The sequence below is a fragment of the Balaenoptera acutorostrata genome, chromosome 2 (assembly GCF_949987535.1).
Source record: "Balaenoptera acutorostrata chromosome 2, mBalAcu1.1, whole genome shotgun sequence".
Lineage (NCBI taxonomy): Eukaryota > Metazoa > Chordata > Mammalia > Artiodactyla > Balaenopteridae > Balaenoptera > Balaenoptera acutorostrata.
Window position 1 is genome coordinate 171,173,346 of NC_080065.1, and position 26,635 is coordinate 171,199,980.

At 46.0% G+C, this 26,635-nt stretch overlaps 1 protein-coding gene and 1 long non-coding RNA gene across 7 annotated transcripts in view; one reads left to right on the plus strand and one right to left on the minus strand.

Moving 5' to 3' along the window:
• Positions 1-1,499, plus strand: part of LOC130707416 (uncharacterized) — a 39,847-nt gene extending 38,348 nt beyond the window's left edge. The window contains exon 6 of the long non-coding RNA XR_009007313.1: positions 520-1,499. This is a non-coding gene — a long non-coding RNA (uncharacterized LOC130707416). The remainder of the gene's footprint in view (positions 1-519) is intronic.
• A 3,007-nt stretch (positions 1,500-4,506) lies between these two features.
• Positions 4,507-26,367, minus strand: BTNL9 (butyrophilin like 9). Of its 6 annotated transcripts, XM_057541763.1 has the most exons (13): positions 26,173-26,367; positions 25,192-25,262; positions 22,943-23,129; positions 20,238-20,372; positions 18,162-18,509; positions 16,268-16,549; positions 13,645-13,773; positions 13,430-13,462; positions 13,130-13,150; positions 11,586-11,606; positions 11,326-11,352; positions 8,927-8,953; positions 4,507-7,981 (listed from the first exon to the last, which is right to left on the minus strand). In XM_057541763.1, exons 4-13 carry the CDS (start codon positions 20,344-20,346, stop codon positions 7,356-7,358), a joined length of 1,623 nt encoding a protein of 540 aa, XP_057397746.1. In that variant the 5' UTR covers positions 20,347-20,372; positions 22,943-23,129; positions 25,192-25,262; positions 26,173-26,367; the 3' UTR covers positions 4,507-7,355. The 6 variants fall into 6 exon arrangements, with proteins under 6 accessions (XP_057397746.1, XP_057397745.1, XP_007173541.1 ...); XM_057541762.1 differs by lacking the exon at positions 25,192-25,262; XM_007173479.2 differs by lacking the exons at positions 22,943-23,129; positions 25,192-25,262.
• Positions 26,368-26,635: the final 268 nt, after the last annotated feature.

A 26,635-nucleotide genomic window follows, 5' to 3' on the forward strand; every position in this document is an offset into this window, starting at 1 on the left:
AGCTATTATTCTCTGTATCTGCCTCTCTCTCTAGTTACAGTTTGCCTTGTGACTTCAGTTCTCTGATGGATCTAAGAAGAGATATTGTTTTTCAATTTATTCAGTTATTTTCTTATTGTAAGAATGGGAGTGATGCTTCTAAGCCTTTAACAGTGCAGAGAAGAAATCTGAAATCTAGGTTACTGTGCCTGAGCTTCCTTACCATGGCTGACAACAGAGGGACTTAATTCCACTTGAATGACCCATTTCTTTTCACTGACTTTGGTTTTTTTCATGCTACTGGTGTTTCTCTTGCATCTTTGACCTACTGAGAGCAGCAAAGAAGGTGACAGTTAAAATTGTGGTCAGCACCTGGCCCTACAATGAGGTTGTGAACTTCCAGATTAGTAGAAAGGCAGATGACAGGTGGCCCCCAGCTTGTGCGGGGTTTACCACTCTAAAGCCAGCTTCAGTCCCAACAAAGACTCTGGCCCGCACCCCCATGCGGCCCAGCTAACCTGCTACTTCTCTGTTTCCCAGTCCTAAGGTTCTCCCAGGTCTCTCACTGACCAGCTCTTCTCCAAGGGCTCCCTCCAGGGAAAGTCTAGAGAACATCCAGGGAGGCAGCAGCAGTGACATAATCAGAGTGCCAGCAGTGATGTGGATCTTTGTCTACAAAATCATCTCCAAATTGCTGCTGAGAAAGAAGACGACAATGAGAGTTCCTCGGCCTGATGTGGACTGTGGCAACCAGTATACAGGGGTCTGCTGGCTGGAGGAGGAACCCCCCAAGTCTCACCAGTGTTGGGGATGTCCTGAGCCTTGGCCGCTGTGGAACTGAGTTTCAGACCAAGACTTTGGGAGCAGGCACAGTCCCTGCACACAAAGCTGCCTGGAGCCAGAGTGGAGCTACCAGTAGTAGAACCAGGGAAGGAAGCAAGCAAAGTGGTGGGAGTGTGGTGAAGGCCCTGCCCAAGGCTGCAGATACAGAACCAGAGACGCCCATGCTGGAGTAAGGCTGAGAGAGTACCAGTATTATTGTTTGCAATGATTCTTTTAAATTATTTTTGAAGATCCTTTCCTAACCTTTAAGAATCAGAATAGTTAACATTTGAAATATTTTCTGTATCAGTTTTTAGGTGTTAGAAACTGGCAAGAAGCCTGAGAGGAGGCTTAATTCTGGAAAGTGTGTCTTTTACAACAATTTCAATGTGAAAAACGTTTTTCCAAATGAATTTTGACTCTCGTGGTGAACACACACTGATAAGCTGACGCATTCTAGTATCTGATATGGCCACGGTCTTCAAATGAAAAAGCAAGCACTTGCTGTCCTTTGAAATATCTGCTGCATCTCATGCTGCTATGTGTGTACGAGTGAACCTGCTTTTATGGTTGTATTTTTTGTGTTGAATAGCTACTTTGAATTTTCATGATTATGCTTTGATTATTCATAATTTTTCATTTTATAGAACTGATGTGTGTTGACAGTAAACTAAATAAAAGAAATAAATGTGTGAAATAAATAAGTGGTTAAAAGAGATCATTTCCTTTCGGGGACAGAGGATGGGAAGGAAACTGGAGAGGGGGGTCACCGAGGTCTGGGGAGTTTGAATGCATATGTTGAGAGGTAATTACCCTCCCTGGGGGTGGAGTCACTTGCCACTTCCCTAAGCCAACTCTCAAAGAATCATGTAATTTTCGATGATGCCTGCAAGAAGAGCTTGTCATCTTGTTTGCTAGGATTGTTGATCTACCCAGAGGAAGAGGAAACTGGGGGATGTGGTCCCTGAAGAGAGCATGGCCAGCCTGCACTCAGTATGCACACACGTGTGAGTTTCCCATGGGTCAAAAGAACATCTGGGAAGATAGCCAAGTTGAGCCACTTTGCTGCATCCTTCTCAAGCATGCTGTCTGCAGGTGAGGGAATCCAGAATCCAAGGAGCATTGGGCTGTCCTGGCAGGAACAGGATGAAACAGAGATTAGGGGTTCGGCCAAAGCTGAGGGAACTGAGGAATAGGGAGGATCTGGGGAGGTTGTGGCCGCACCACTTCTCTCATCTCCCCTTATTGCCTCATCGCTGAAGGAACAGCAAGAGCCTGTGAGAGGGATCCAGAGGAAGTTTCCGGAGGCAGAATGGCCCCCTCCCCACAGCAGGGCCCCAACCTGCTGGGATCAGAATTGGATACGAGGTCAGAGTTTGCAAACTGAACAGCATAATCAAAGTTGTATGAACACGATATGCTCTGTTCGAGAGGCTATGGAGGGACAATAAGGAAGGATTCCACAGAGGAAATCAAAGGCAGTGATTTGAAAACTATAACAGACATGACAACATGTCATGTTACTACCCTGTGGTGTTAAGAGTGTTCAATCAGATCAATTCAACGATACATTTAAAAAAGATTTTCTTGTGATTTTATTTTCCCATTGAGATGAGGCAGAAGGAAAAGAATCATCAGCTTACTTTCTAAATTTTAAACAGAAGCAATATATGCTCCCTGTAAAAATGTATGTGCACCATAAAAATTTATAGTGCCATAGTACCCCATAGTGTGAATAAACCATATATATCTGTTCTCCTAGTAGCAAGTAGGTAGTTCCAAACATCTGCTTTCACACAGCTGCTGTGAACATCCTCTTGTATCTTTAGGTATTGGTGTGAATATTTCTGTAGAACAGATTTCTGGATGTGGAATTCTTGGTCAGAGGACATTCATGTTTAGAAATTGGTACACATTACTGAAATTGACCTTGAAATGGCCCTGTCAATTTATAAGCCCACCAAGAATGCGCCCAATCCATGGGAATCTTTGTCTTTTCATGTAAGATTTCTATGGAGCCAATGATAACTTGACTTGCATGCTGTTGTCACAGTCTAGGTTGCTCTCTCAGCTCTGCCAGTTTTTGTGAGTTAACCATCACAAAGGCTGCCTCGAGCAGGGAAAGCCTCACATCATAAGTGTGTTTTGTACACTGGATTGGGATCCATACATAGATGCTGTGTTCACCCTTTCCCAGGTTGGAGGGATAGCTGCGTGGAAAATGTGAACAGTGGGGAGAACTGAATATACCATGTCCTATTTTTAGAAACTTGCCAGAGGGTCACTGGCTGTGGGCTGGAAGGAGACGGGTGTGTATTCTGAATGTTCCAGCCTCCTAGGTGGCCTCCAGCATGGCCTTTATGGGTCACAAAACATGTAGCTGAATGTCTAAGATCTTTAATGTTGCCTTTTGTACCAGCTATATACATAAATGTTTTAATACACAAAACTCTTAAAGCAATAGATGATTGCATATGGTCAAGGAACATATTTTTAATGTTATCACAAAACACCTGTGAGGACTCCAAAATATCTGCACACTAATGTAAATGTTTATAGAAAATAAAACTTTTCCTTTCTCTGAATATCATTCATGGTATGTAAATAAGGCTATAATTTTATTATAACAGGTGGCCGAGCATATTTTCATAAGCTCAAAAATGTTTGATTTGTTAGAGAAACCACAGGAGGTGACCAAATGCCTTACGTGAAATTGTATAAACTCAGTGATGGGCTGGAGCTGGTGTCTCACGAGAGCTGATCGAGGGCATCTCTTCCCAACTTCACCAATGAAGTCACATCAGCAGCTTGAAATCAGCCACAGTGCGAGTCAAAAAATGCTACAGATTTTTTTCCCCAGAAAGTCAGTTTTTAACTATTTATCAGACACCACTGCATTACTTTATCACTCCCTCTATATTACCATATTTTTAAATAAACCATTTGGGAATAATTATGTCCCATTATTCCTTAATACAGAAGTGTGTATTTTCTTAAAATAAGGACATTCTCCTAGATCAAAATCAGGAAATTAATATTTATCCAACATTACTATCTGATCCATAACCATTTTTGTTTAAAGATTTTTTTGGTTGTGGACCATTTTTAAAGTCTTTTTATTGAATTTGTTACAATATTGCTAATGTTTTATTTTTTTTTTTTGGCCACGAGGCATGTGGGATCTTAGCTTGCTGACCAGGGATCGAACCCACACTCCCTGCATTGGAAGGCGGCGAAGTCTTAACCATTGGACTGCCAGGGAATTCCCCGATCCATACCATTTTTTCAAAATGTCTCCTCTTCTTGAAATAGCGTCTTGTATAGGTCTGGGATCCCCCCCAGAGTCACCTGTTGCATTTAGTTGTCATGTCTCTTTAGTCTCCTTCAATCTGAGGCAATTCCTTAGTCTTGCTTTATCTTTTTTATGACCTTGACATTGTTGAAGAGTATCAGCCACTTTGTCTGATGTTTCCTCCTGATTTATGAATTTCGGGGGAAAGAATACCTCAAAAGTGATGTTGTTGTATATTCTTCTCACTGCAGTGTAACAGGGGACACATCGGGTGAATTTATGTCATATCTGGTGATGTTAACTTGTCACTTGGTTGAGGTGGCATCTGCCAGTCTCCTCCACTGCAAATTTTTTTTTTTTATAGCTACTTTATTTATTTATTTCTTTTTTATTATTTTTAGCTGTGTTGGGTCTTCGGTTCGTGCGAGGGCTTTCTCCAGTTACGGCAAGTGGGGGCCACTCTTCATCGCGGTGCAGGGACCGCTCTTCATCGCGGTGCGCGGGCCTCTCACTATCGCGGCCCCTCCCATTGCGGGGCACAGGCTCCAGACGCGCAGGCTCAGTAGTTGTGGCTCACGGGCCCAGCCGCTCCGCGGCATGTGGGATCTTCCCAGACCAGGGCTCGAACCCGCGTCCCCTGCATTAGCAGGCAGATTCTCAACCACTGCGCCACCAGGGAAGCCCTCCACTGCAAAGTTGATAAGTGTTTTGTACTTCTAAAATAATTAGTATTTTGTGTTGAGATACTTTGAGACTTCTTTGTAGGGTAAAGTTTTCTCTTCTTCCCCCATTTATTTGTTCATTGATGTGTATCAGTACAGATATACATAATCTTGGATTCCATTTTTCTCAATCTGTAACTTCTCTTAATTCTTTTGATGTTCAAATTTGGCTATTGGGTGTCCCTTCAAGTGGGCTTTTCTGTCCATTTGACATCTCCCCACTATTCTTTGAGGACTTCCTTGCATTCTGGTAAAAGATGGTTTAGACCCATTCTGCTATGTGTTTCTTCAACACCCTCAAGCTATTAAATCAATTCTGACACTATTTACCTAGAGATAGTGTCAGATCACACAGGTTAAGAGCTCAGTCCTATAAGACTGCCCCCACCCTTCTCACACCAATTACAAATCCAGGTTGCCTGTGTTTCTGTCCCACCCACCATAAATTGGAGATTCCCAAGACCCCTGCCTTGGGTTCTGTTAATTTGCTAGAGCAGCTCACAGAACTCAGGAAGAGTTTACTAACTAGATTACAGGTTTATTATAAAAAGGATATAGCTCAGGAATCAGATGGAATAGATGCATAGAGGAAGGTATGTGGGAAGTGGCACAGAGCTTCCTTGCTCTCTCTGAGCACCTGTCTGCCTGCATCTCCAAGTGTTCACCAACCTGAAAGCTCACTGAACCCAGTCCTTTTGGGGTTTCATAAAAAGGCTTCATCACATAGGCATGACTGGTTAAATCATTGGCCCTTGATGATTGAACTCACTCTCCAGCCCCTTTCCCCTCCCTGCGGTGGAGGGGGTGCGTGGGCGGGAGTTAGTTACAACCCTTTGGTCACACGGTTGGTTCCCCTGGCAACCAGCCCCATCCTTACTGGCTTTCCAAAAGTTATCTCATTAACATAAACTCGGGTGTGGTTGAAAGGGGCTTGTTATGAATATCCAAAGACACCCTTATGACTCTTATCACTTAGAAATTCCAAGAGTTTAAGAGCTCTGTTCTAAAATCTAGGTTGAAGACCAAATAAATATTTCCTAGTATAAATCAGAACATCACACCCTTCTTATATTTTCCCTGCCCCAGCCCTGGAGTCCACCATTTCTCCAAGGAGCCTTGGTTTCTTTCAGTGGTAAATAGTACTAAAAACTAAGTTCTGGTGCAAGGTGTGCTCAATGGTACAGGGGTGTTATTGTTTCTAAGCCCTCAAGGCAGGCAGAGCTAGGAACTATATGTATGTGCACACACTACCTATCTATCTATCATCTATCTAATCTATCTCTCTATATATCCATCTATGTATCATATGTGTGTTTCATCTATTACATAGTAAAAACCATGAGTTCACAAATATTCTTTCATTCTCTCCTATCGCTTCTGTTTTTCGTCTGTTGTTGTTTTTGTATTTCTTTTCTCTGGCTGAAGAGACAGCACACTTAGTGAATTTTTTTCTTTGATCAACCCCTTGTTGAGCAATTCTTGTCATTATTCATTTTAATGTTCAAATTGTCCCATGATTGGTCAGTGGAGCCCCTTCGACCTAGCTCCTATGTCTTTTTGTTATGTTCCCATCAGTTTTTTGACATTTAAAAAATTTTTATTTATTTATTTATTTTTGGCTGCAGTGGGTCTTCGTTGCTGTGTGTGGGCTTTCTCTAGTTGCAGTGAGTGGGGTCTACTCTTTGTTGCAGTGCGTGGGCTTCTCATTGAGGTGGCTTCTCTTGTTGTGGAGCAGGGGCTCTAGGCACACAGGCTTCAGTAGTTGTGACATGCAGGCTCAGTAGTTGTGGCACATTGGCTTAGTTGCTCCGCGGCACGTGGGATCTTCCCGGACCAGGGCTTGAAACCGTGTCCCCTGCATTGGCAGGTGGATTCTTAACCACTGTGCCACCAGGAAAGCCCCCCGTCAGTTTTTGAGCATGTTTGTACATTACAGCAAAAGATGTTCCAGATTTACCTGTACTTTCTCTGCTCCAGCCCTGGAACCCACCATTTCTCCAAGTTCATTTTAGTGGGAATTGACAGTGAAAACTAGGATCTGAGCCCTAGGTGAACTCATTGCTTACGAAGTGTCATTGTTTCTAGATCTTTCTAGAGCTAGAAAATATATACAAAACTATTAAAATACACAAGTTAACTGATACCTCTAATTTTATCCAGTGAAGTTTCTCCTCTTTTCCTCCCATTCCAGTTTCTTTCATGTCTTCCACAGTGACTACCCTGACTAGCAGCAACATGAATATATTTCTACTCATCAGCTCAAACCTACAACACGCACAAATAAGCTTTGGAATTGCCTTTTTTTTTTTTTCAAAGAAAATCATATTCATACATGTACACATACACATCTATTGATACATAGGCAAAGGTCTCCCTTTTTCCCATTTCTGCTATACTGAGCCTTTTAAGCCTTTGTTGGCGTTTTGGTTCATACACTGGGGTCGGTGTATTTGTTCCGTCTAGAGGAAGCGGGCGAGCAAAGCGCCGACTGGGTATCCAGGAAGCCGCCCAGGACCCAGTCCTGTGGCCACGAGGGCGCCTCACCACATGGCCAGGGCGGGGTCCGAGGGCTCATAGGGTTGTAACCAGGTGTCACTGTCCTCCTCTTCGGGGACGCGTTTCTCTCTAACTGGCAATGGGCAGATGGTAAGTGGATCTGGGTGTTCGCTGCCGTCATGGGCTCTAGGCCTGAAATACGCGCAGAGTGTCCCAGAGAAGGTGTCCGTGAAGGTGAAGATGTGGGAGCCATTGGATACGTTGAAGAAGGACAGCTTTCCCGCCTCGCAGTCCAGCAAGATGCCCACGCACCGGGGTGGCACGCGCACGGTGAGCGCGACGCGGTGCGGGTCCAGCACGAAGTACTCGCAGCCGTTCCACAGTCCCATCACCCAGTAGCCACCCGCCGGGCTCAGGCGCGCCTGCCCTGCGCGCGGCACCGCTGCCAGGCACGCGCCTAGGAACCAGCGGCTGCGGCGGCCCACGTGCACCTCCCAGTAGTGGCGGCCCGTGGAGAAGCGCTCCCGGCTTAGAACGCACATCTGCCCGGAGAACCGCTGGGGGTCACCCGCCGCTGAGCCTGGCGCCATCCTGCGGGAGGACACGCTCTTGCCATCCTCGGAGACCTCCAGGCTGGGGTGGGCGGAGCCAGGATCCAGGGTCACATCCACTGCGCAGAGGCATATGTTTAGTGCAGGTGAAGGACGGTTCTGCCCCCACTCCCACACCTGTCCCCTCCCCCGACAGGCAAACCCTCTAGTTCTCCCGATGGACCAATCAGTGGAATAGTCACGCCCTCTCCTGCAACCCCCTTCCCATCACCCTGGTACTGAAGGGGCATGAAAGTCACTTCCTAGTTTTTGAAAGTGATTGGAGGAATCCCATTTCTTTCCTGAACCGGAAGGTTCTTGAAATCCATAGTGCCATGCAGAGCAGAGAGAGCAAATGAGGTAGGTTTGTGGGGATAGAGGTGGGCTCACTTTCCCCAAGACCTGATCAACGGGAAGGAGCTTAGGGCTGATTCTGTCCCGGCTGCTCTCACCACCCTTTGTGACCATGAAATCACTAGTGAGCTCTGGGAGTCTTTTACAGCAATTTTAGGATTTTAAAACTGAAGGGGATCTCTGAGATCATCTAGTCCAGTACCCTGCACTCCAACACCCCATCCCCCCAAAAAAACCACACTCATTTGATGGATAGGAACCCTCTGTCAGATGATGTGGGAGGTTCCTTACAAACTCTGTATTCTCTGCTGCAAAGAGGCCCTAGTAGCAACCTTTCTGCCAGATGGAAACAAATCTAGTAATATCCTATAGTAAAAAAGTAATATCTAGTAATATCCTAATAGTAAAAAAGCTATGTGCGTGTGGGAGCATGTGTGTGCACACAAACGTGTGCATGTGTGAGTGCAATCACATTAGTGCATGCGAGCATGTATGTGTGCAGGCATATGTGTCATATTATGTGTTTTATAAGTGAGCTTGTGTGTCTGTATGTGGACTCTATACTTGGCTCCTGGACAGACCCTTCCTCTAATCTCAGTTCTGGATACCTCCCTTCTACTTAAGATCCAGCCAACCTAACTCACAAGGCACAGTTCCTTGGCTTCAGTTACCTGCATGTTGTTGGGCTGCTCTCCACTCTGAAACCAAACAGAGAGGAAAAAGAGGCTCAGAGATCTGAGTCAGTAACCCTAGAACCTTGAGGGAGGCTCAAGATGCAAAAGGGACGCCTACAAACTAAGTAACCTCATTCCCATCATGATAGCTGGCTTGGATCCAGACTGGCCTGGGTCCACCATGGCATCTTCCCGAGAATTTGGGATTGGGTAGGGGGCTGGTGTCAGTGCTGGCTTGTACCAAAGCTGTGTACAGGCTGAAGTTGTGCTGGGAACAGTGGGATGACAGAGTATGTGGGCAAAGAGAACCAATACAAGCAACTGGGATACCTTAAAGGATGGAAATGAAGCCTCAATCTCTGACTGGCTTAGTCTCCAGGAGGCCCAGCTGAGCTTGGCTCCTGTCCTAAGACATCCTCTGGACACCCTGTCTTGCCCTCTTTCTTACCATGAGCCATTCTGTGTGGATTTCTGTTTTGTTTTATCTTGTTCTATTTTACAACAAAGAGCGCCAATGTCACAAAATGCAAAAGCAATAGAAGACATTTTCAGAGCTCCATAAATTTACAGCAAGGCCTTGCAACCCTGATTTTGCATCAGAATAACCAGTAGATCTTTTAAAATATAGAGCTCTTGCATAGAATAACTCAATTCGATAAAGATGTCAGTTCTCCCTAAATTTATCTATAAATTCAAAGCAATCCCATGTAAAACTACTTTTGGATTTTTTTAGAAACTTCATAAATTTATCCTAAAATTTATATTTTAAAAAGGTCCATTAACTTTAAAAAGGAAGGGGAAATGGAGGAGGACTTGTACTTTCAGGTACTTTAAAAGCCAAAGTAATATGTGACCAAAAGACAGACCCATGAAGACATGGGAACTGAATATGCACTAAAGGTGATACCCAAATCAATGGGGAAATCATGGATGGTGTAGTAGGGGGCATTGGGAAAACTGACTCTTTATTCGGAGAAAAATTGCTGGATTCTTGTCTAACAACACCACATAAAATGGTGAATTTCAGATGGATTAAAAACCTGCACATAACACATATACAGTGAATAGAAGAAAGTCTAAGAGACTGTCATTGTGACCTAAATGTAAGGAAGATCTTCTTCAACAAAACTTCAAAAACACAAGCCATTAAGGTAAAAATGTGATGAATTAGCTTTTATCAAAATTGGTTATTTCTTTTCAATAAGGGGCACCACTGGACAAAGCGAATAGCAGGTGACAGAAGAGAAGAAGGAATTCACAATGTATAATAACAATGAGGGATTAATATCCTATATGTATATATCATATTCTATAATGATAATAATGTTGCATGAAGAATGCCTGCAAACCTAAAGGCTCCATTCCCCAGCACTGACACCAGCCCTGTCTTGTGAATCAACAAGAAAAAGATAGCAATGCCATATGGAAAATAGGCAAAGGACAGGAACTGGCAATTTTCAGAAGAGGAAGCCCAAAAAGCTAGCTAACATATAAAGAGATGCTCAAACCTCTTAGTGTCCAGAGGAGTGCAAACCAAAAGAACAATTACTCATCCCCACTGACTGGCAAACTTAGAAAGCTGGCTCACACGGGATGTGGGCACATGGCGCCTCCACTGCGTGAAGGATGATGGTGCTACCTTCAGGAGATCCTTCTATCCCACTTAGTGACACATCCCCCAAGGGCCAGCAGTTCCCCTCTTGGGTATACATCCCAGAGAAATCTCCGCACAGAGCCAGAAGGCAACCCGTTTTCAGATATTTATTCAGCATTGTTTGTGGTGGCATAGAGTTGGAAGCAGGCTGGATGTCTACTCCAGGAGGGTGGCTAGCTCAAATGGAGTGCTCTGCAGCAAGCAGATACAGACTAGATTTACATGCGGCAGCAGGGATGGATATTAAAGCACAGCGATGAGTGAGAAAAGCAAGGAACAGCATGAGGCTGTAAATGTCTTTACAGAAACTGAAGTGCACGTGCACAAAACAGAAATTCACCTCTTGCAAGAATACATACAAAATAAAGACACACATTAGACTGTTTGTTTTATGGGGGAAATGGAGGAAGGTACAGGGAGAAATATTTACGTATAAGGTAACCTGCCTTATATTTACATATAAGGTAACTCTCACCAGGAGTGAGGGTCTTTGAGGGGGGACACCAGGAATCTAGGTGATTCTGATGTGCAACCAGGATTGGCACCAATGATTTACCGTATGCTTACACTTCAGGACAATATAAAAGTAAAACTCAAATATAACCTATACCAAGCAACAGAGATTAATACATGTGTGTAGCTATGGAATAAACCAGAATGAAGCACAGTTGGTTAGTCAGAGCAGGTGACCGGGATGCTGAGATGTGACATGGACAGCAGGAGGAAAACGGGCTTCACTCACCAGCCTGGCCTTCAGCCCTTCTCCAGTCTGAAGCAGCCAAGGGAAAACAGAATTAGAACACCAGGTCCCTGCAGCTTCCTTGTTCACACGTCAAATTTTGCACCCACCCCTGCTCCTCTCCCCTCTCTCCTGCCACCCACACAGCCAGCAGAGTTCCAGCCTGGCCATCATACCTGGTTGGGAGATAAGAAGAACATATACGGATAACCAGATGCTACAAGGGGGACAACAAGAAATAGTTCTAAGGGGGGGTCACTTACCCAGCTCCACTTGAAGTTTCCCTGTAAGCAGAACACACAGAGAAAACATCAGCCTTTGGATGAGTGGAACCACCTTCCCAAGGCAGTTAGGCCACTGGGAAGAGGTTTCTCAGTCTTAAACCACTGCTCACCCCGATCCCATCCTGGATGCTGCATCACCCATCTGCAGGATTCTTACACCTCATCCTATCGTTTGCTCTAAGGCAGAAATCTGCACAGGGCTGGGAAGGGAAAACTGGTCTTGATACTGAGGAGCCTCTTTCAAGGGTTCTGGTCTGGTTTCGAGAGGCTACTGCTCACTTGCCCTGTAATACAAGCTTTTCCTGGGGAGGAAGTCCTGTGTAAGTCCAGGCACTGAGCACACCCTGCATGAGCCTCAGGGTCACTTACTGGGTACGTCATTTAAAGAACCTGGAGGACATCACACTCAATTATTTCCCCAGGCCAGATACCAAAACTCTGATATTTTGTCACTAGAAATGCATTCCCCTGATTTCTCTAATCTTTGTCCTCTTTTAAAAGTAAGACTGCGGGGCTTCCCTGGTGGCGCAGTGGTTGGGAATCCGCCTGCCAATGCAGGGCACACGGGTTCGAGCCCTGGTCTGGGAGGATCCCACATGCCGCGCAGCAACTAGGCCCGTGAGCCACAATTACTGAGCCTGCGCATCTGGAGCCTGTGCTCCACAACAGGAGAGGCCGCGATAGTGAGAGGCCCGCGCATCGCGATGAAGAGTGGCCCCCACTTGCTGCAACTAGATAGAGGAAGCCCTCGCACAGAAACGAAGACCCAACACAGCCAAAAATTAATTAATTAATTAATTAATTTAAAAAAAATTTAAAAGTAAGACTGGGAAAGGCAACAATATACACTAATTCGGCCTATGATGTTAATGACTTATTGTGGCTGTTTTTGTTGTTTGCTTGATTGCCTTTTTTGTTTGTTTGTTTTCCCCTCCATGACTACGTCGTAGACTGCAAGACAAGCTTCAACTTCACTCTTTTGTCTGGTGTTTTACTGGGGCAGACAAGGTGGTTCTCAAGGTCTTCCCCCACCCATGGTGGCCTTCTCCTCTATCCCCGCTTCCTTTGGATTCACTCTTCCCTCCTGCCCCCACATGGTTTCAAGGTGCTGAGTCACCCGGGAAGAAAAGTGGATTTGATAAATTGTTTTCACTTTGGTGCAAATTAAAGATGGCTTCCTTCCCAGTGACGTTTGCATTAAAAAGAGAAGGTTATCCTAGGAAGATGAACCAGAGGGAGTAGACCTTTTACAGTGGAATTGTAACTGAATTGTACAATTTGCAGGAGAGGGCCTGGCAGAGTCTTTCCAGAGGGTCTTGGGTCAGGCTTCCTCGGCAGGTGCGCACAAATCGGTTTCGGAGGGGGAAGGCGGGAGGCGCAGAGGGATGGATTTCAAATTAGAGTGCTGCCATCCATTGCTCTCCAAAGGGGGCCTAAAATCACTGAACCCCTGCTTCCACCGTGCGCCGGGGTTAACCCCCTAGCCCACAGCCAGCACTGTGGGCATGGCACCCAGAACTTACCCAGTTCTTCCGTGAGGTTCCCTGGAGAAAGAAACGAAGAAAAGAGGAAAATCTCCATGGATCACTGAGGCCTTGCATCTCCAAAGTGCACAGACTTGGAACCCCATGTGCTCTGGAGAACCAGTTTGAGCTGGACTCGAGGGAGGAGAAGTGGAAGGAAACTTCTGCCGCCCCCCCACCCACCCCCGTCTCTGCCCTCTCCCAACCCCCCCGCTGTGACCTACTCGTCTTCTTCACCCAGCGTCCCCACTTCTGCTAGTCAGGGATGTGCGCGAAGAGCGCCTCTTGCCCTCTGCTTACCTTTGTCCTTCTCCGCCTGCTTCTTCAGCTTTTCTGAAAGCAAGAAAAAAGAGGAGCAGACGTGAGTGTGCGCGCTCCCCTGCCTGTTTCCACGACCCATGCCAGCCCTGCCTCCGCAGGATGGCCCCTCAGCAGTGCCCCGCTATGGCCGCCTCCACCACTTTGCTCTTGGGCAAAGCCAACCCCAGGAGGGCAGCCCCCAGCCTGCCTGGTACCTTGGGACCTCCGTTGCTTCCGAAAGAAGTACAGCGCCAGCGTCGGGAGGAGAGCCAGGAGGAGAAGCGTTCCCACCAGAGTCCCGAGGAAAGCTCTCTTCCAGGGAGAGGTTCCGGGTAAAAATACGTCTGGAAAACACCCCACATGGAGTTGTCTCGATTTGGTCTTCGCTAAACATTGAGAAGACTAGTCTAGACACTGCGTGCCGGAAAACCTTCCCAGTGAGTGGTTGACGCTTCCTGGGCCCCAGCATAGCCCTCTGTAAAACGGGCCTGAGAACCAGTCTGCAGTGCTCTAGAGAGGTAACATCAGAGGACCAGCGGCGAACTTGAACTTGCTCAGCGCAGAGGAAAACACTGCAAACTGAAGGATGTGAAAGGAAGGCGCTGATGGGCTCTGCCCAGTCCTCCAGCTTAGAACTTCTGTGACCACAGCCCTGACCTCCCTCTACTTCTTCCTACTCTTGCTTTACATCTAAGGGCATGACAATCCAAGGTGCTGATACCTGAAACCCAGTGAATAACTGCTCTCTACCACTCTGACGAATCCATACGTCATCTCCCGCTTCTTGCAAACACCTGGCTTCTACTTCTCATCACACCTTTGGAAGAACTGTTAGCAAAGCTTTGTGGGGCTGACTGACGGTTCTCTTCCCTCTCCAGGCTTCCTAGGGAGGATCTGCCCAGAGGGAGAATGTGGGGCAGGGTTCGCAAGGACAGTAAAGAAATGAATGCAAAATAGAGAGCAACCCTTGAGAAACTCTTGCGGCAGTTTAACAGAATAATTTTGTGTCTGTTGAAGACAATAAGAAATTGGTGCTTTTATCTCAGTGGTCTTTAAATTTTTTTATTTTTTTATCGTAGTAAAATATACATAACCTAAAATTTACTATCTTAACCATTTTAAGCTTATAGGTCAGCAGCATTAAGTATATTAACATTGTTGTGCAACCATCACCACCAGAACTTTTTTCATCTTCCCAAACTGAGACTCTACACCCATTAAACACTAACTCCCCATTCCCCCCACACCCCCAGCCCCTGGTAACATCTATTCTACTTTCCCTCTCTATGATTTGACTATTCTGGGTACCTCATATAAAGAGAATCATACAATATTTGTCCTTTTGTGTCTGGCTTATTTCATTTAGCATAATGTGTTCTTTCGGTTCTCAATTTTATTTTTCTAGCAGTGCATTTTTATTGTCTTGGTTAAAAGTATTGAGCTACAAAGGATTGGTCCTTCACCACAGGTGTTTTTGTAGCACTGACTTAGGGGTTAAAGAGCTCAGGGTCCTTTGCCTCCCTGACCTGCAATTTCCAGCCTCTCCTGCATCTTCCCAGCTCCTCAGATAGCTACACACATTTCCATCTCAGGACCTTTGCACTTGAATGGCCTCTACCTGAATGGCCTCCTTGCAGATATCCATGTGACCCACACCCTTTGTCAAGGTTAAACACAAATTTAAAAATTGGATTTCCCCCGGTGCAAAAACGGAGGGAGATTCCCCTTTCCCTTCTCTTAGAGTATTTCCTTTAGAAAATTTGTAAATTCTTTCTCTATCCCCTCAAGATGTATACATATCTTTTTGAAAGTTAAATAAGCCCCTTGGCAATTTTAAAACCCAGGAATGTTTTTCTTAAGGAGCTCAGAGCCATCTCTTTGAAATGGAAACATCAAGGAGAGATTACCCCTATCTCCAGGTCTGCTGGGAGTTTCACTTAGGCACCTGGCTCCGAGTTGTAATTACATGCTTGTCATAGAGATAAGTGATATCTTGTTTCTCCTTTGGATAAAGACAATTAGCTAACACAGATGTTACTCATTACCCAATTACCAGGTAAATTTCGGGTGAACTATGTGTGACACATGGTGCTTATCAAGTCCTCTTACCTGAGGACAAGTTATCGCTTATAAGGGTGAGATTTCTTTCTGTTATGGTAATATAACTATTGATTTGGACCGATGTGAAACATGGCCCATAGGTTGGGTTTATCCTCAAGACTTAAAACAATCAGAGCCATGAACGTTAAATCCTTCAAGTGGGTGCCTCACAATAAAACTTTGATCCTAGATAATCGTCTTCCTTTGAGCTCAGTGCCTAACGGTCTTCTTCCCTGATCCACCACTTTTAAATCCATATATACACTCCACCCCGCCTTAGCATGCTTCCCTGCTTCATGTTTCTCTGTCTCAGATAACACCTTCTAACATGTGCTGTAATTTACTCTTTTGTGTATCGGTTTCCCCCACTGGAATGTGGACCTGAGGCCAAGGGTTTGGGGAACATTGTGGGTGATCAATAAATATTGTTTGAGGGATAAAATTAGGACCACACAGGCTCTCATGATGCCCTCCAATAACTAGAGTTTCTGGATTTTAGTGCCTGGTTTTTGGCTCATAATATTGGCTTTCTGGGTCCTCCCTCGATTACTGTTTGGGTTGTCAGTTGTACACTCAGTAGGTTCCTGATATTATGGCTGACTTTCAAGGTGTCAAGTTTAGCCCACCCCATACACAGCTAGGCTCCAGTGCCATTGTGTCCTAATAGATGGTCTTAGGGATGATGGACATGGAGAACTTGAAGACTAGGAAGATGAGGGTGAGCTGGCACCCACTGACCTGCTATCTGGACCACGAACTCTTTCTTCTGGCCCAGGAGGGGGTTCTGGATGGAGCAGGACACGTTGCTGTGGGCCCCCCCTTGGACGACCACAGAGGTTTCCAGACTGAACAGGCCTTGGGCATCCTTGACGATGACTTCAGTCTCTGGAGGCAGGCATCGTCCCTGATGGTCTCTCCACTGAGACTGTGGCTTGGGGTACCAGCCACTGGAGCTGCACCTTAGCTGAATGCCTCCCTGCTTGAAGCCCTCAAGGGAGATGTGAGGGTCCGAGCCCAGCCCTGAGAGAGGCAGGAGGAGTGGGAAAGATCAGGCTCCTTCCCAGAAGTGGTATGCGAAGTTCATGCCACCATTCACCATTTGCAGTCACCATAAGGCATCGTGACTGTGACTGCTCTTAACACACTTGTGGGCTTGCAGCCCTCCACCAATGGACTATAAATGACACGCTAAATCACCGGTGGCAATGTGGGGACAGCACTACCTCTGAAGGGCATTTTAAAATAGGGAAGGGCTACTGATATTTAGTCATATAATGCAAGGGACAGTCCCCCTAGAATGAAGAGTAATCCCACCCCAAATTTCAATAGACTGTCTTTTCTCTCTCTTGAATCCCACCGACACTCAAGTGGCTTTGTTATACATACTTCTTTACCTCTCTATCCAAGTAAGCTAGCTTTATATTTTGAATATGTAAAACATTAAGATGGTTTAAACATCAATACTGTAAAAAACAGTAGATCAAAAAAGCCCCAGGCATTTCTCCATCCTTTCCATCCCATTGCACCCTCTCCTCCCTTAAGTAACCAATTTCATTAGCTTCTAGTTTATCCTTCTTGTTTCTTTTGTGCCATGTTTCTCCTCCTTTCTTGCACAAAAGTTAACATGCTATAGAACCTCTTTTGCATCTTCCTTTTTTCTCTTAAAAACATCATATAAATCACTCCACATCAGCTTAGAGCTCTTTCTCATTTTTTTAGCTGCAGAGTGTGATAGACCACGCTCAGCATCTATGCTTGGACATTTAGGGAGTTTCCACTGTTGTACAATGTAAACTTATACATATGCCTTTTTTCATATTGGAGCTGTGGGAGGTGTATCTTCAGGGTTAACTCCTAGAGGTAGAATTGCTGTTCAAAGGGTAGATGCACAGGCAGTCCTGTTAGCCATTGCCTAATCCCCCTGACCTGGAGCTGCAGGACTTTGAACTCCACCAAGAAGGTAGGCGGGGGCTTCACTGGTGGCACAGTGGTTAAGAATGTGCCTGCCAATGCAGGCAATACGGGTTCGAGCCCTGGTCCAGGAAGATCCCACATGCCACGGAGCAACTAAGCCCATGTGCCACAACTACTGAGCCTGTGCTCCAGAGCTTGCATGTCACAACTACTGAAGCCTGCGCGCCTAGAGCCCGTGCTCCGCAACAAGAGAAGCCGCCGCAATGAGAAGCCCGCGCACTGCAACGAAGAGTTGCCCCCGCTCCCCGCAGCTAGAGAAAGCCCGTGCGCAGCAACGAAGATCAAATGCAGCCAAAAATTAATTAATTAATTAATTTAAAAAAAAAAGGTAGGAGGGGGCCTGCTTCTCCACCAAGAGTGTGTGATCCAAATATTGAATGTTTGCCAATCTGATGTGTAAAAAAAATGTATCTCTGTAGCTTTAATTTGCCTTTTTCTCACTATGAGTAAAAGTAATCATCTTTTCTTATGTTTCAGGGCCATTTGTGTATCTTTTTTGTGTGCATTTTTTTGTTTATTTTCCAATGAATCTTTCTTTTTAATACTTTTTTTAAAATTAGAGATATTTTCCCTTTCTCTGTTCTTTTCTATCTACTCTTGACCTGTTTCCAAATGGACCATTTTCTCCTCTCTGTTGGGGCTTGACCAGGTCACGCACCTGCCACCTCCAGCTCCCAGACCGCTTCCCCAGTGAAGTCGCTGGAGACGAAGCGGCACCCGTACGGACCCTCGTCAGCGGGGACCACGGGGTGGAGCCTCAGGGTCACGCTGCCATCAGCGATCTCGTCCGTGATGAGTTCGGTCCTGTTCTGGAACTGCGCCATCTGCTGGCCATAGAACTCCTGCCGCTCCCGGTACAGGTGCACCACGTCTGAGGCCTGGCTCCGGAACCAGAGGATCTCCATGCGCTCGGCGTCCCGGTACGGCGACAGGTGGCACGAGAATTCCACCTCATCCCCGACGTGTGCCAGAATGGGCTCCCCATGGCCTACCACCCTGACCTCCTCTAGGACGAGAATCCAGACAATGGCCCAAATCAGCGCTCCTCAAATATGTTTTTTTGCAGTAAACCATTCAAATGACAAAGGTGAGACACTCTACAGGATGACCGGTCCGGTTGCATGAACAAGTAATTGTCATGAAAAAGTTGAGTGTGCCTCATTAAAAAATACACAAGGAACATTACAACCAGATACAAATGTGTGGTGCCGAACTGGTAGCTGGTTTGAACCAACCAACTGCAAATATTATTTGGGGGACAGTTATGTAAATATGGCCAGGGCATTAAATTAAATGGACTCTTCGGCAAAAAAAAAAAAAAAAAAAAAAGCAAGTTTCAAAACCATATGTACACTATCCTCTTATTTGATTAAAAATTTGACATATTTGCATAAATGTGCAGAATAAAAGATCGGAAGGGAAATAGACCAAATTATTGATAGTGATAATTTCTGCCTGGTGGGAATAGATGTTTTCTTATTTTTGCCTTGTCTGATTTTCTAATATTTTATAATGCACATGGACAGCTTCTGTAATAACAAAGGGTATTAAAATAATCTAGGGGGGGTTCCTTGTTTCATGGGTTTTCCTATCTAAGGCCAAATCCTGCTTTCAAGATTTTAATTTATCTGGATCTTTCATTTGATTGTTCTCTGCAGTGATGTCTCGGTATGGCTCCTCTACTCCCTGTTTTCTGCAATTTCCATGAGAGTTGCTATTCCTGCTGCAGTGCCTTTCTACCCAGCATGACTTCATTCTTTTTTTCTGCCTTCCGTACACCTCCTTTCCTTCTTTCAACGCTCAGCTTAATCCCACCCTAAATTCTTCCTTTATGAACCTCTCCCATCCTTCACTTCGCGCATATAGCATGGGGGCACATTTCTTCACTCCATTTGAGACCCCTTGTTGCCCACTGGGTGTAGCCCTGACACCATCCCTACCAGCTTTCCTCTCCAGGTTCTCTCCAGCTGTCCCTGCCCCCATGCCTGATGCCTGGCCCTCTTCCTGGGCACACCCTGCCTCAGTTTACTCTCCATCTGTCATCTTCCTGGAGAATGTGCATCCTGCAAGGCTCTACTCAAATAATACCTCTTTTCTATGGCCCTTCATGGCTTTCTGGAAAAAACAAACTGGTCTCTTGATTGTGCTCCCAAATCCTTGGGTACATTTCTCTTGCAGCTCTGGTCACACAGCTGGACAGCCGTCTATGTCATGTCTGTCCCCTTCCCTTGAATGACTGAGGATCTGGGCTGTGCCTAGTCACCTTGGTATCCCTGGTTTCCAGCTCAGGGAATTAGGGACTTGTATTTGCATAACTAGTTTACACTCTCTGTTAGTTGCTTCTTTCATGAGAGATGGTAAGGTTAGGATCCTTCCTGCCGTTCAAAAGCTATGGCTTATATGCAGGAGAGGAGTTAAAAATATTTTCCAACTGGTTCAGCCTAAGCACAGACCAATAAGAATTTCCTGGCACCCTGCTGCTATGCCTTCTGCCATGCTTGTGAGCTGTGGAGTTGTGGGTGGCTGCAGGGATGGTGGGGGAGCACTGTGGGGCTGGATGGTGTTTGAGGGCAGTAGCTCTTTAACACCTGGGATGGAAATCTTATATTTTAGCCCCTGGCACAGCCAGGTACCAGGCTACAAGATCTCAGCCCTGGGATCACCTGCAGGAGGGGTGGGCAGAAGCTGAGGTGCTCACGTCCTGGCTGTCTGGGCTGTGGATTAGACATGTTACCTGAGTGCATCTCCCCGGGCTGAAGGAGGAGGAGGAGGTGAGTGAGGAAGAAGAGACTGCTGGGAAGACGTACTCGCTGGTAGGAGTCCAGGGAGACTGGGAAATCCATCACTTTTCCTCAGCAGTGGGGGCCACCTGGAGAGGGACAAAGAGGTACTGGAGTGACGCAGGAGAGCTGGAACTCCATGCATCAGGCCTGACGTCTGTCACTGCCTCAATTATTTTTTGTCTGGTTCTTGCAAGCTCCAGTGCCTGGCTTCTTTTCAATCATAGCCAGATGTGAGAGCTGCTTCTAATTTTAACAGGCGACACTGCTTATGGCATTGTTGGCCTTGCTTGGACTCAGAGCTGAGAGAGGACAAGGCCAAAGTGTCCCAGAGGAAGCAGCTTCTGAGCTTCTCATTGTTTAGAGCCAGGAACAGAGCCATGCATTGTGTTGGGGCTGAGCTAGGATTTAGTGACTTTGCCCAAGCAAAGGGAAACCTATAAGGATTCCCAGATGCATTTTCCTTCTCTCTGCCCAACCTTGCTCCCAGTTCCCTTTGACCTGGAACATCAGGTCCACAAAACAGAGGAACAAACACAGAGTTCTAATCTTTCCGAAGCAGGATGCACGCCTGGGCTGCCTTTTAACTCCAGCCACATCTAGGACACCTTCTTCCATCCCTGAGACTTCAAGTGGAGCTCCCAGGAGGTCAGCTGGTGACTGTCACTGAGTCAATAGCATCTTTGAGACCATAGTGACGGTGCCGTCCCATCTAGCCCTCCCCATGCCTCATCTGTGGCACTGGAGACCCAGCCCCAGGCAAGAGCTGTTCCCTCTTCACTCCTGATGCCCCTTTGGGACCTGAAGTAATGCCTCACAGTGTGAGAGCCAGTGAGCCTGGGCAGCTGTACATCTTGGGAGATATATAAGCCTCTCCACATTTCTCCTCTATTTAGTTGTGAGACTTTAGACAGATTATGTAACTTGCTGAACCTTAATTTTTTTGCTTAAACAATGGAAGAAACCAGCCCAATCAGAGGGTTGTTAAGCTTAAGCCTCCTATGGGTGGGATAGGTGCTCTCTAAAGAAAAGTCAGGGACTTCCCTGGTGGTCCAGTGGTTAAGACTCCATGCTTCCAATGCAGGGGGCCCCCGGTTTGATCCCTGGTCAGGTAACTAGATCCCGCCTGCATGCTGCACTAAGCTCTCTCATGCCACAACTAAAAGATCCCACATGCCACAACTAAAAAGATTCCGCATGCCCTAACGAAGATCTCGCATGTGGCGACAAAGATCCCGCGTGCAGCGACTAAGATCCGGCACAGCCAAACAAATAAATAAATATTAAAAAAAAAAAAAGTCAGCTCCTCTCTCTGCCTCCATCTTCCAAACATCTGCTCTCTGCTCTCCATCTTCTTCCAGAGGCTGCCTCCCTCTCCCTTCATGCCATCATAGCACCCCCAGAGCAGAAAGCCCCATGCAGTTTCTACTCTCCAGCTCCCCCAGTCTCCCTTCTCCCTCTGTCTGCCACCCCACTCCACTGTTTGGTTTTCCTTTTCCCACAGACCTGCGAGGTGGCACGTGTTCCTGGGGTCCTGTGGCTGCAGAGTCCCAGCCACACCCTCAGCAATAGCACTAGCGGGATGTAGATGAAGGACTTTATTTTTTTATTGAAGTATAGGTCAGTATACTTTATTGAAGTATAGGTCATTGATTTACAATGTTGTGTTAATTACTGCTGTACAGCAAAGTGATTCAGTTATACACATATATATTTTTTTAATGTTTTTTTCCATTATGGTTTATCATGGGATATTGAATATAGGTCTCTGTGCTCTACAGTAGGACCTTGTTTATCCATTCTATATATAAAAGCTTACAGTAAAAAAAAAAAAAAAAAAGTTGAACTCAAAAAGAGTAGAATGATGGTTACCAAGGGCTGGGAAGGGGAGGGGGGAATGGAGTAAATATTGGTCAAATGGTACAAACTTTCAGTTATAAGATGAATAAGTTCTAAAGCTCTAATGTACAGCATGGCGATCATAATTAATAATACTGTATTGTATACTTAAATTTTTCTAAGAATAAATTTTTAGTGTTCTCACCACACACAAAAAAAGGTAACTTTGTGAGGTGATGGATATGTTAATTAGCTTGATTGTGATAATCATTTCACAATGAATGCACATATCAAAATATCACATTGTATACTTTAACTATATACAATTTTTATTTGTCAATCATACTTCATAAAGCTGAGAGAAAAAAGTATTAGCTTTTAGTAAATTATTTTTCTGCAACTATTGTGGTAATCATTTCACAATGAATGCACATATCAAAATATCACATTGTATACTTTAAATATATACAATTTTTATTTGTCAGTCATACTTCATAAAGCTGAGAGAAAAAAGTATTAGCTTTTAGTAAATTATTTTTCTGCAACTATTGTGATAATCATTTCACAATGAATGCACATATCAAAATATCACATTGTATACTTTAAATATATACAATTTTTATCTGTCAATCATACTTCATAAAGCTGAGAGAAAAAAATATTAGCTTTTAGTGGATTATTTTTCTGCAACTATTCAGGTGGTCATATACTTTTTTCTTCTTTATTTCCTTTCATCTGTTTTTCAATTGATTTATTTAATTTACCTAAATTGACAAAATTCTTAGACTAAAATTGTTAACAATAAAAAAAGAAAGCTTACAGTAGATGAAGGACTTAAAAAGCTGCTGCTCGGGGGCTTCCCTTCCCTGGTGGCGCAGTGGTTGAGAATCTGCCTGCCAATGCAGGGGACACGGGTTCGAGCCCTGGTCTGGGAAGATCCCACATGCCGCGGAGCAACTAGGCCCGTGAGCCACAACTACTGAGCCTGCGCGTCTGGAGCCTGTGCTCTGCAACAAGAGAGGCCACGATAGTGAGAGATCCGCGCACCGCGATGAAGAGTGGCCCCCGCTTGCCGCAACTAGAGAAAGCCCTCGCACAGAAATGAAGACCCAACACAGCCAAAAATAAATAAATAAATTAATTAATTAAAAAAAAACAAAAACAAAAACAGAGCCCTGGGATTAAGAGGTACAAATTAAAAAAAAAAAAAAAAAGCTGCTGGTCATGCAGCAGAAGACTAGTCTCAGGAGGTGTGCAGGTGAGTTAATGGAAGGGAGGCTCCCTGACTGACCTCTGTGCTGGAAGGACATTGGCTGACAGGACTACAGCAGGAGGGAGGGGCAATGGCCTATGAGTCGAGTGGGCCGGGGTCTGCGGGCCCTGCCCTTCCACACGCAGGTGGGAAGACAGAGGGGCAAGTTGGGATGGCTCCCTTCATGTTTCAGAAGGGAGCCCTCAGGGAGGAGATAGGAGTCCCCTCTGAAGTGTGCCCGGCTGATAGCCAGCAGCTATTGGAATCATTATTCACACAGTAACCAGCAGAACAGAGCCCAAGCTTGGGCCAGGGGCCAGGCTCAGGCTGGACAGCCCAGCCTCTTGACCTTTCGGCTGATGGCAGGAATGTGTCTGTGACAGGCCTAGAAACTGGCAGCAAAGGACATAGAGCCCCATGGGGTGAAGCCATGAGGGTTTATCAGCACCAGCTAATGCCTTCCAAAACAAGAGGGGCTCAGAGAGTGTTTCTGGATCCATTTGGATCAGCCAGACTCTGAGGAATTGGTCAAGACTTGTGCTAGGTGGTAACTTGAGTCCTTCCCAAGGCAGCAATGGGGCATTAGACAGGCCCGCAGCAGGGGGCAGGGGCCCCTCCCAGCAGGAGCACACCCTCCAATATTCCCAGGCAGGGGGAGGCTGCCACCTGTCAGTCAGTGTGTTCCAGACACAGGAATTACTATCAGGGCTGCAGTTCTCTGCTGTGATACATTCATGGGATTTCAGTCACTGAGGCTGCAGGGGGAAGAGGTCATAAACACACATGTACACATGCATGTGCCCACAGTAATAAAAACTAATATAAATTGAGCACTTACTATCTACCAAGTACTTACCTATATCAGAAGTATTATTACTATTATTATAGGACCAAATTACAGGCAAGGAAACCGAGGGGCAGGGAGGCCAAGCGACTTGCCCTGCACACACGGCTAGAAGGTGGTGGAGTAGGGGTTCCTCCCAAGCTCTGCCCTTCTCTTGATACAGATTCCACACCAGCTGTCGTGTGTCAAAGTTGGGTGCACCCTCAGTTTTCCTGTCCCCCAAACTGTGACCCCTGTTAGGAATCGCCTGGTCACAGACTGCAGTGCTCACCCTGACAGCATCTCACATGCACTGAAGAAGTGGCTTGGGCTTCCCTGGTGGCGCAGTGGTTGAGAATCTGCCTGCCAGTGCAGGGGACACGGGTTCGAGCCCTGGTCCGGGAAGATCCCACATGCCGCGGAGCAACTGGGCCCGTGAGCCACAATTACTGAGCCTGCGCATCTGGAGCCTGTGCCCCGCAACAAGGGAGGCCACGATAGTGAGAGGCCCGCGCACCGCGATGAAGAGTGGTCCCCGCTTGCCGCAACTAGAGAAAGCCCTTGCACAGAAACGAAGACCCAACACAGCCATAAATAAATAAATAAATAAATTTTTTAAAAACCTCATTAAAAAAAAAAAAAAAGAAGTGGCTTGAGCCCCCATATGTCAGCCACAAGACTAACCAACCAACAAATGCGTAAAAATTTAAAAATCCACTTCTGATAAAACAACTTAAAACTGGAGTTTCCTTTAGACCTTATCAACAGCATCTTCTCTAGCAGGAGGTAATGCCTTGTGGTACCTTTCCTTCCAACACTCAAGGACCTGACTTTAAAGACTTTAATAGGAAGGAGACAGTCTGGCAAATTCTTGAAGGGATTTCAGAAGGGCTGAATGCCCCTTCCTGATCTAAAGGCCACCCTACTCCCCACTCGCTGCCTGAAGTTTGCCTTTTCCAACCTCCCTTTGCAGTTGAAAGTCTCTGCTCCTTACCCCTCTGAAGGGAAACACTTTCTGATTTCAGCTATTCTCATCACAGTGTAAATGGATTTCAGATTCTCTTTCTGAAAAGAAAAAGAATGGGGAGGTTTTGCGGGGGAAAGTTGAGACTGGCCACGTTGCATATTTGGGGAAGAGAGAGGACCCAGTGAGGGGAAGGACAGCCAGAAAGGGGGTCTCAGGCTGGAGCTAAGCTTTGCTGGTGGGGTACATGCTCCCTGCTCTCCAGGGAGCCTCTGAAGACGCAAGGAGGAATAAGCGTCGTGCACACCGATGCCAAAGAAATGCTGCTGAAATGCGGCTACCTTCCACCCAAGCCTATCTTTCCTCTTCCTTCTTCTTTCCTTCTCATTTTTTCCCTGGCCTCACTCCAACCCCATTCCAGTTTTCTCCTCTTGCATCCCCGATTCCTAAACAACATTTATGTTCCCTTGATTTCCAGTTTTCAGCTCTTGAGTTTCTCTTTAAAGATTATTATATTTTGCTTTTGCTAATTTGTAAGCTTGGGCTGTGTGTGCTTTGCCCTTCTCCCATTCTCCGTATCCTAAGCTATGAGCCCCCAGCCATAGGGCTTTCGCACTCTTGCACCCGCTCCCCTTCTACCACCTGCTGCAATTCTTTGCCCTTCACAAGCTGTCAATGAATGCTCTCTGGCTTGCTTTGGTTTTTATTTCAATAAGTCCACAAGAGGGTTTCCACCCCTTGTCTCTACAGGAGATGAATTGTCCCAAGGAGGGACCCTCTTTGAGGCTTCCCATGGCTTGAGGGGGAAATGGGATGTCAGAATCCTTCCTCTTCAAGTGGAGCTGCCTAAATGGACATCTCCCCTTGGGCACACTGACATCCCTATCCTGCAGCCAGGCTCAGCTGATAAGGTGGTGCCAACCCATCTTGCACTCTCACCTAAGCCCTCATTTCTGCCTCCCATTTCTGAAAGGTGGAGGTTTAGACAGGCATTGAGAATGAGGCACATACCTGGCAAGTAGCAGCAAAGGGTCCAAAATGGCGGATGAATCCTGGTGATCTCAATTTCCCTGCAAGGGAGACAACTGTGAAGTATCCAGATTCCAGATGCTAAGGTCCGCTAGACATGGGCTGGCAGTTCAGTTGAGGGGGACCAGCTCATCTTTGACAAAATTACCCACCCACCTTCCACCTTAAGACACACGCTGCTTGCCCTGCCCTTTGCTATAAAAACCAAGATAGATAGAACAAAACGAGGAAGTCTCTGTCACATCCTGCCTGTGTGAGGAAAACCATGAATTGAATTTCCATGGAAAATGTCCCTCCAAGGTCTTAGAAGGAGGGGAAAGGTATCTGGGAGGTTTGTAGAGACTGCAAACTACAGAGGCTCAGAGCAGGGAAAAAACGCTCCAGCTGGCTGCCCGGGATATCTGGGGCTCCAGGGAGGCAGGATGGCCATACCTGGCTAGCCCCT

What these genes read in the sequence shown, in the direction of transcription:
- BTNL9 (XM_007173479.2), bottom strand. Translation starts at nt 20,346, where the DNA reads ATGGATTTCCCAGTCTCCCTGGACTCCTACCAGCGAGTACGTCTTCCC. An exon ending in GCCCGGGGAGATGCACTCAG is followed by an intron (nt 18,510 to 20,237) that starts GTAACATGTCTA and finishes TTCTCGTCCTAG; the next exon opens with AGGAGGTCAGGGTGGTAGGC. An exon ending in AAGGGCTGAAGGCCAGGCTG is followed by an intron (nt 8,954 to 11,325) that starts GTGAGTGAAGCC and finishes GTTTGGTTTCAG; the next exon opens with AGTGGAGAGCAGCCCAACAA.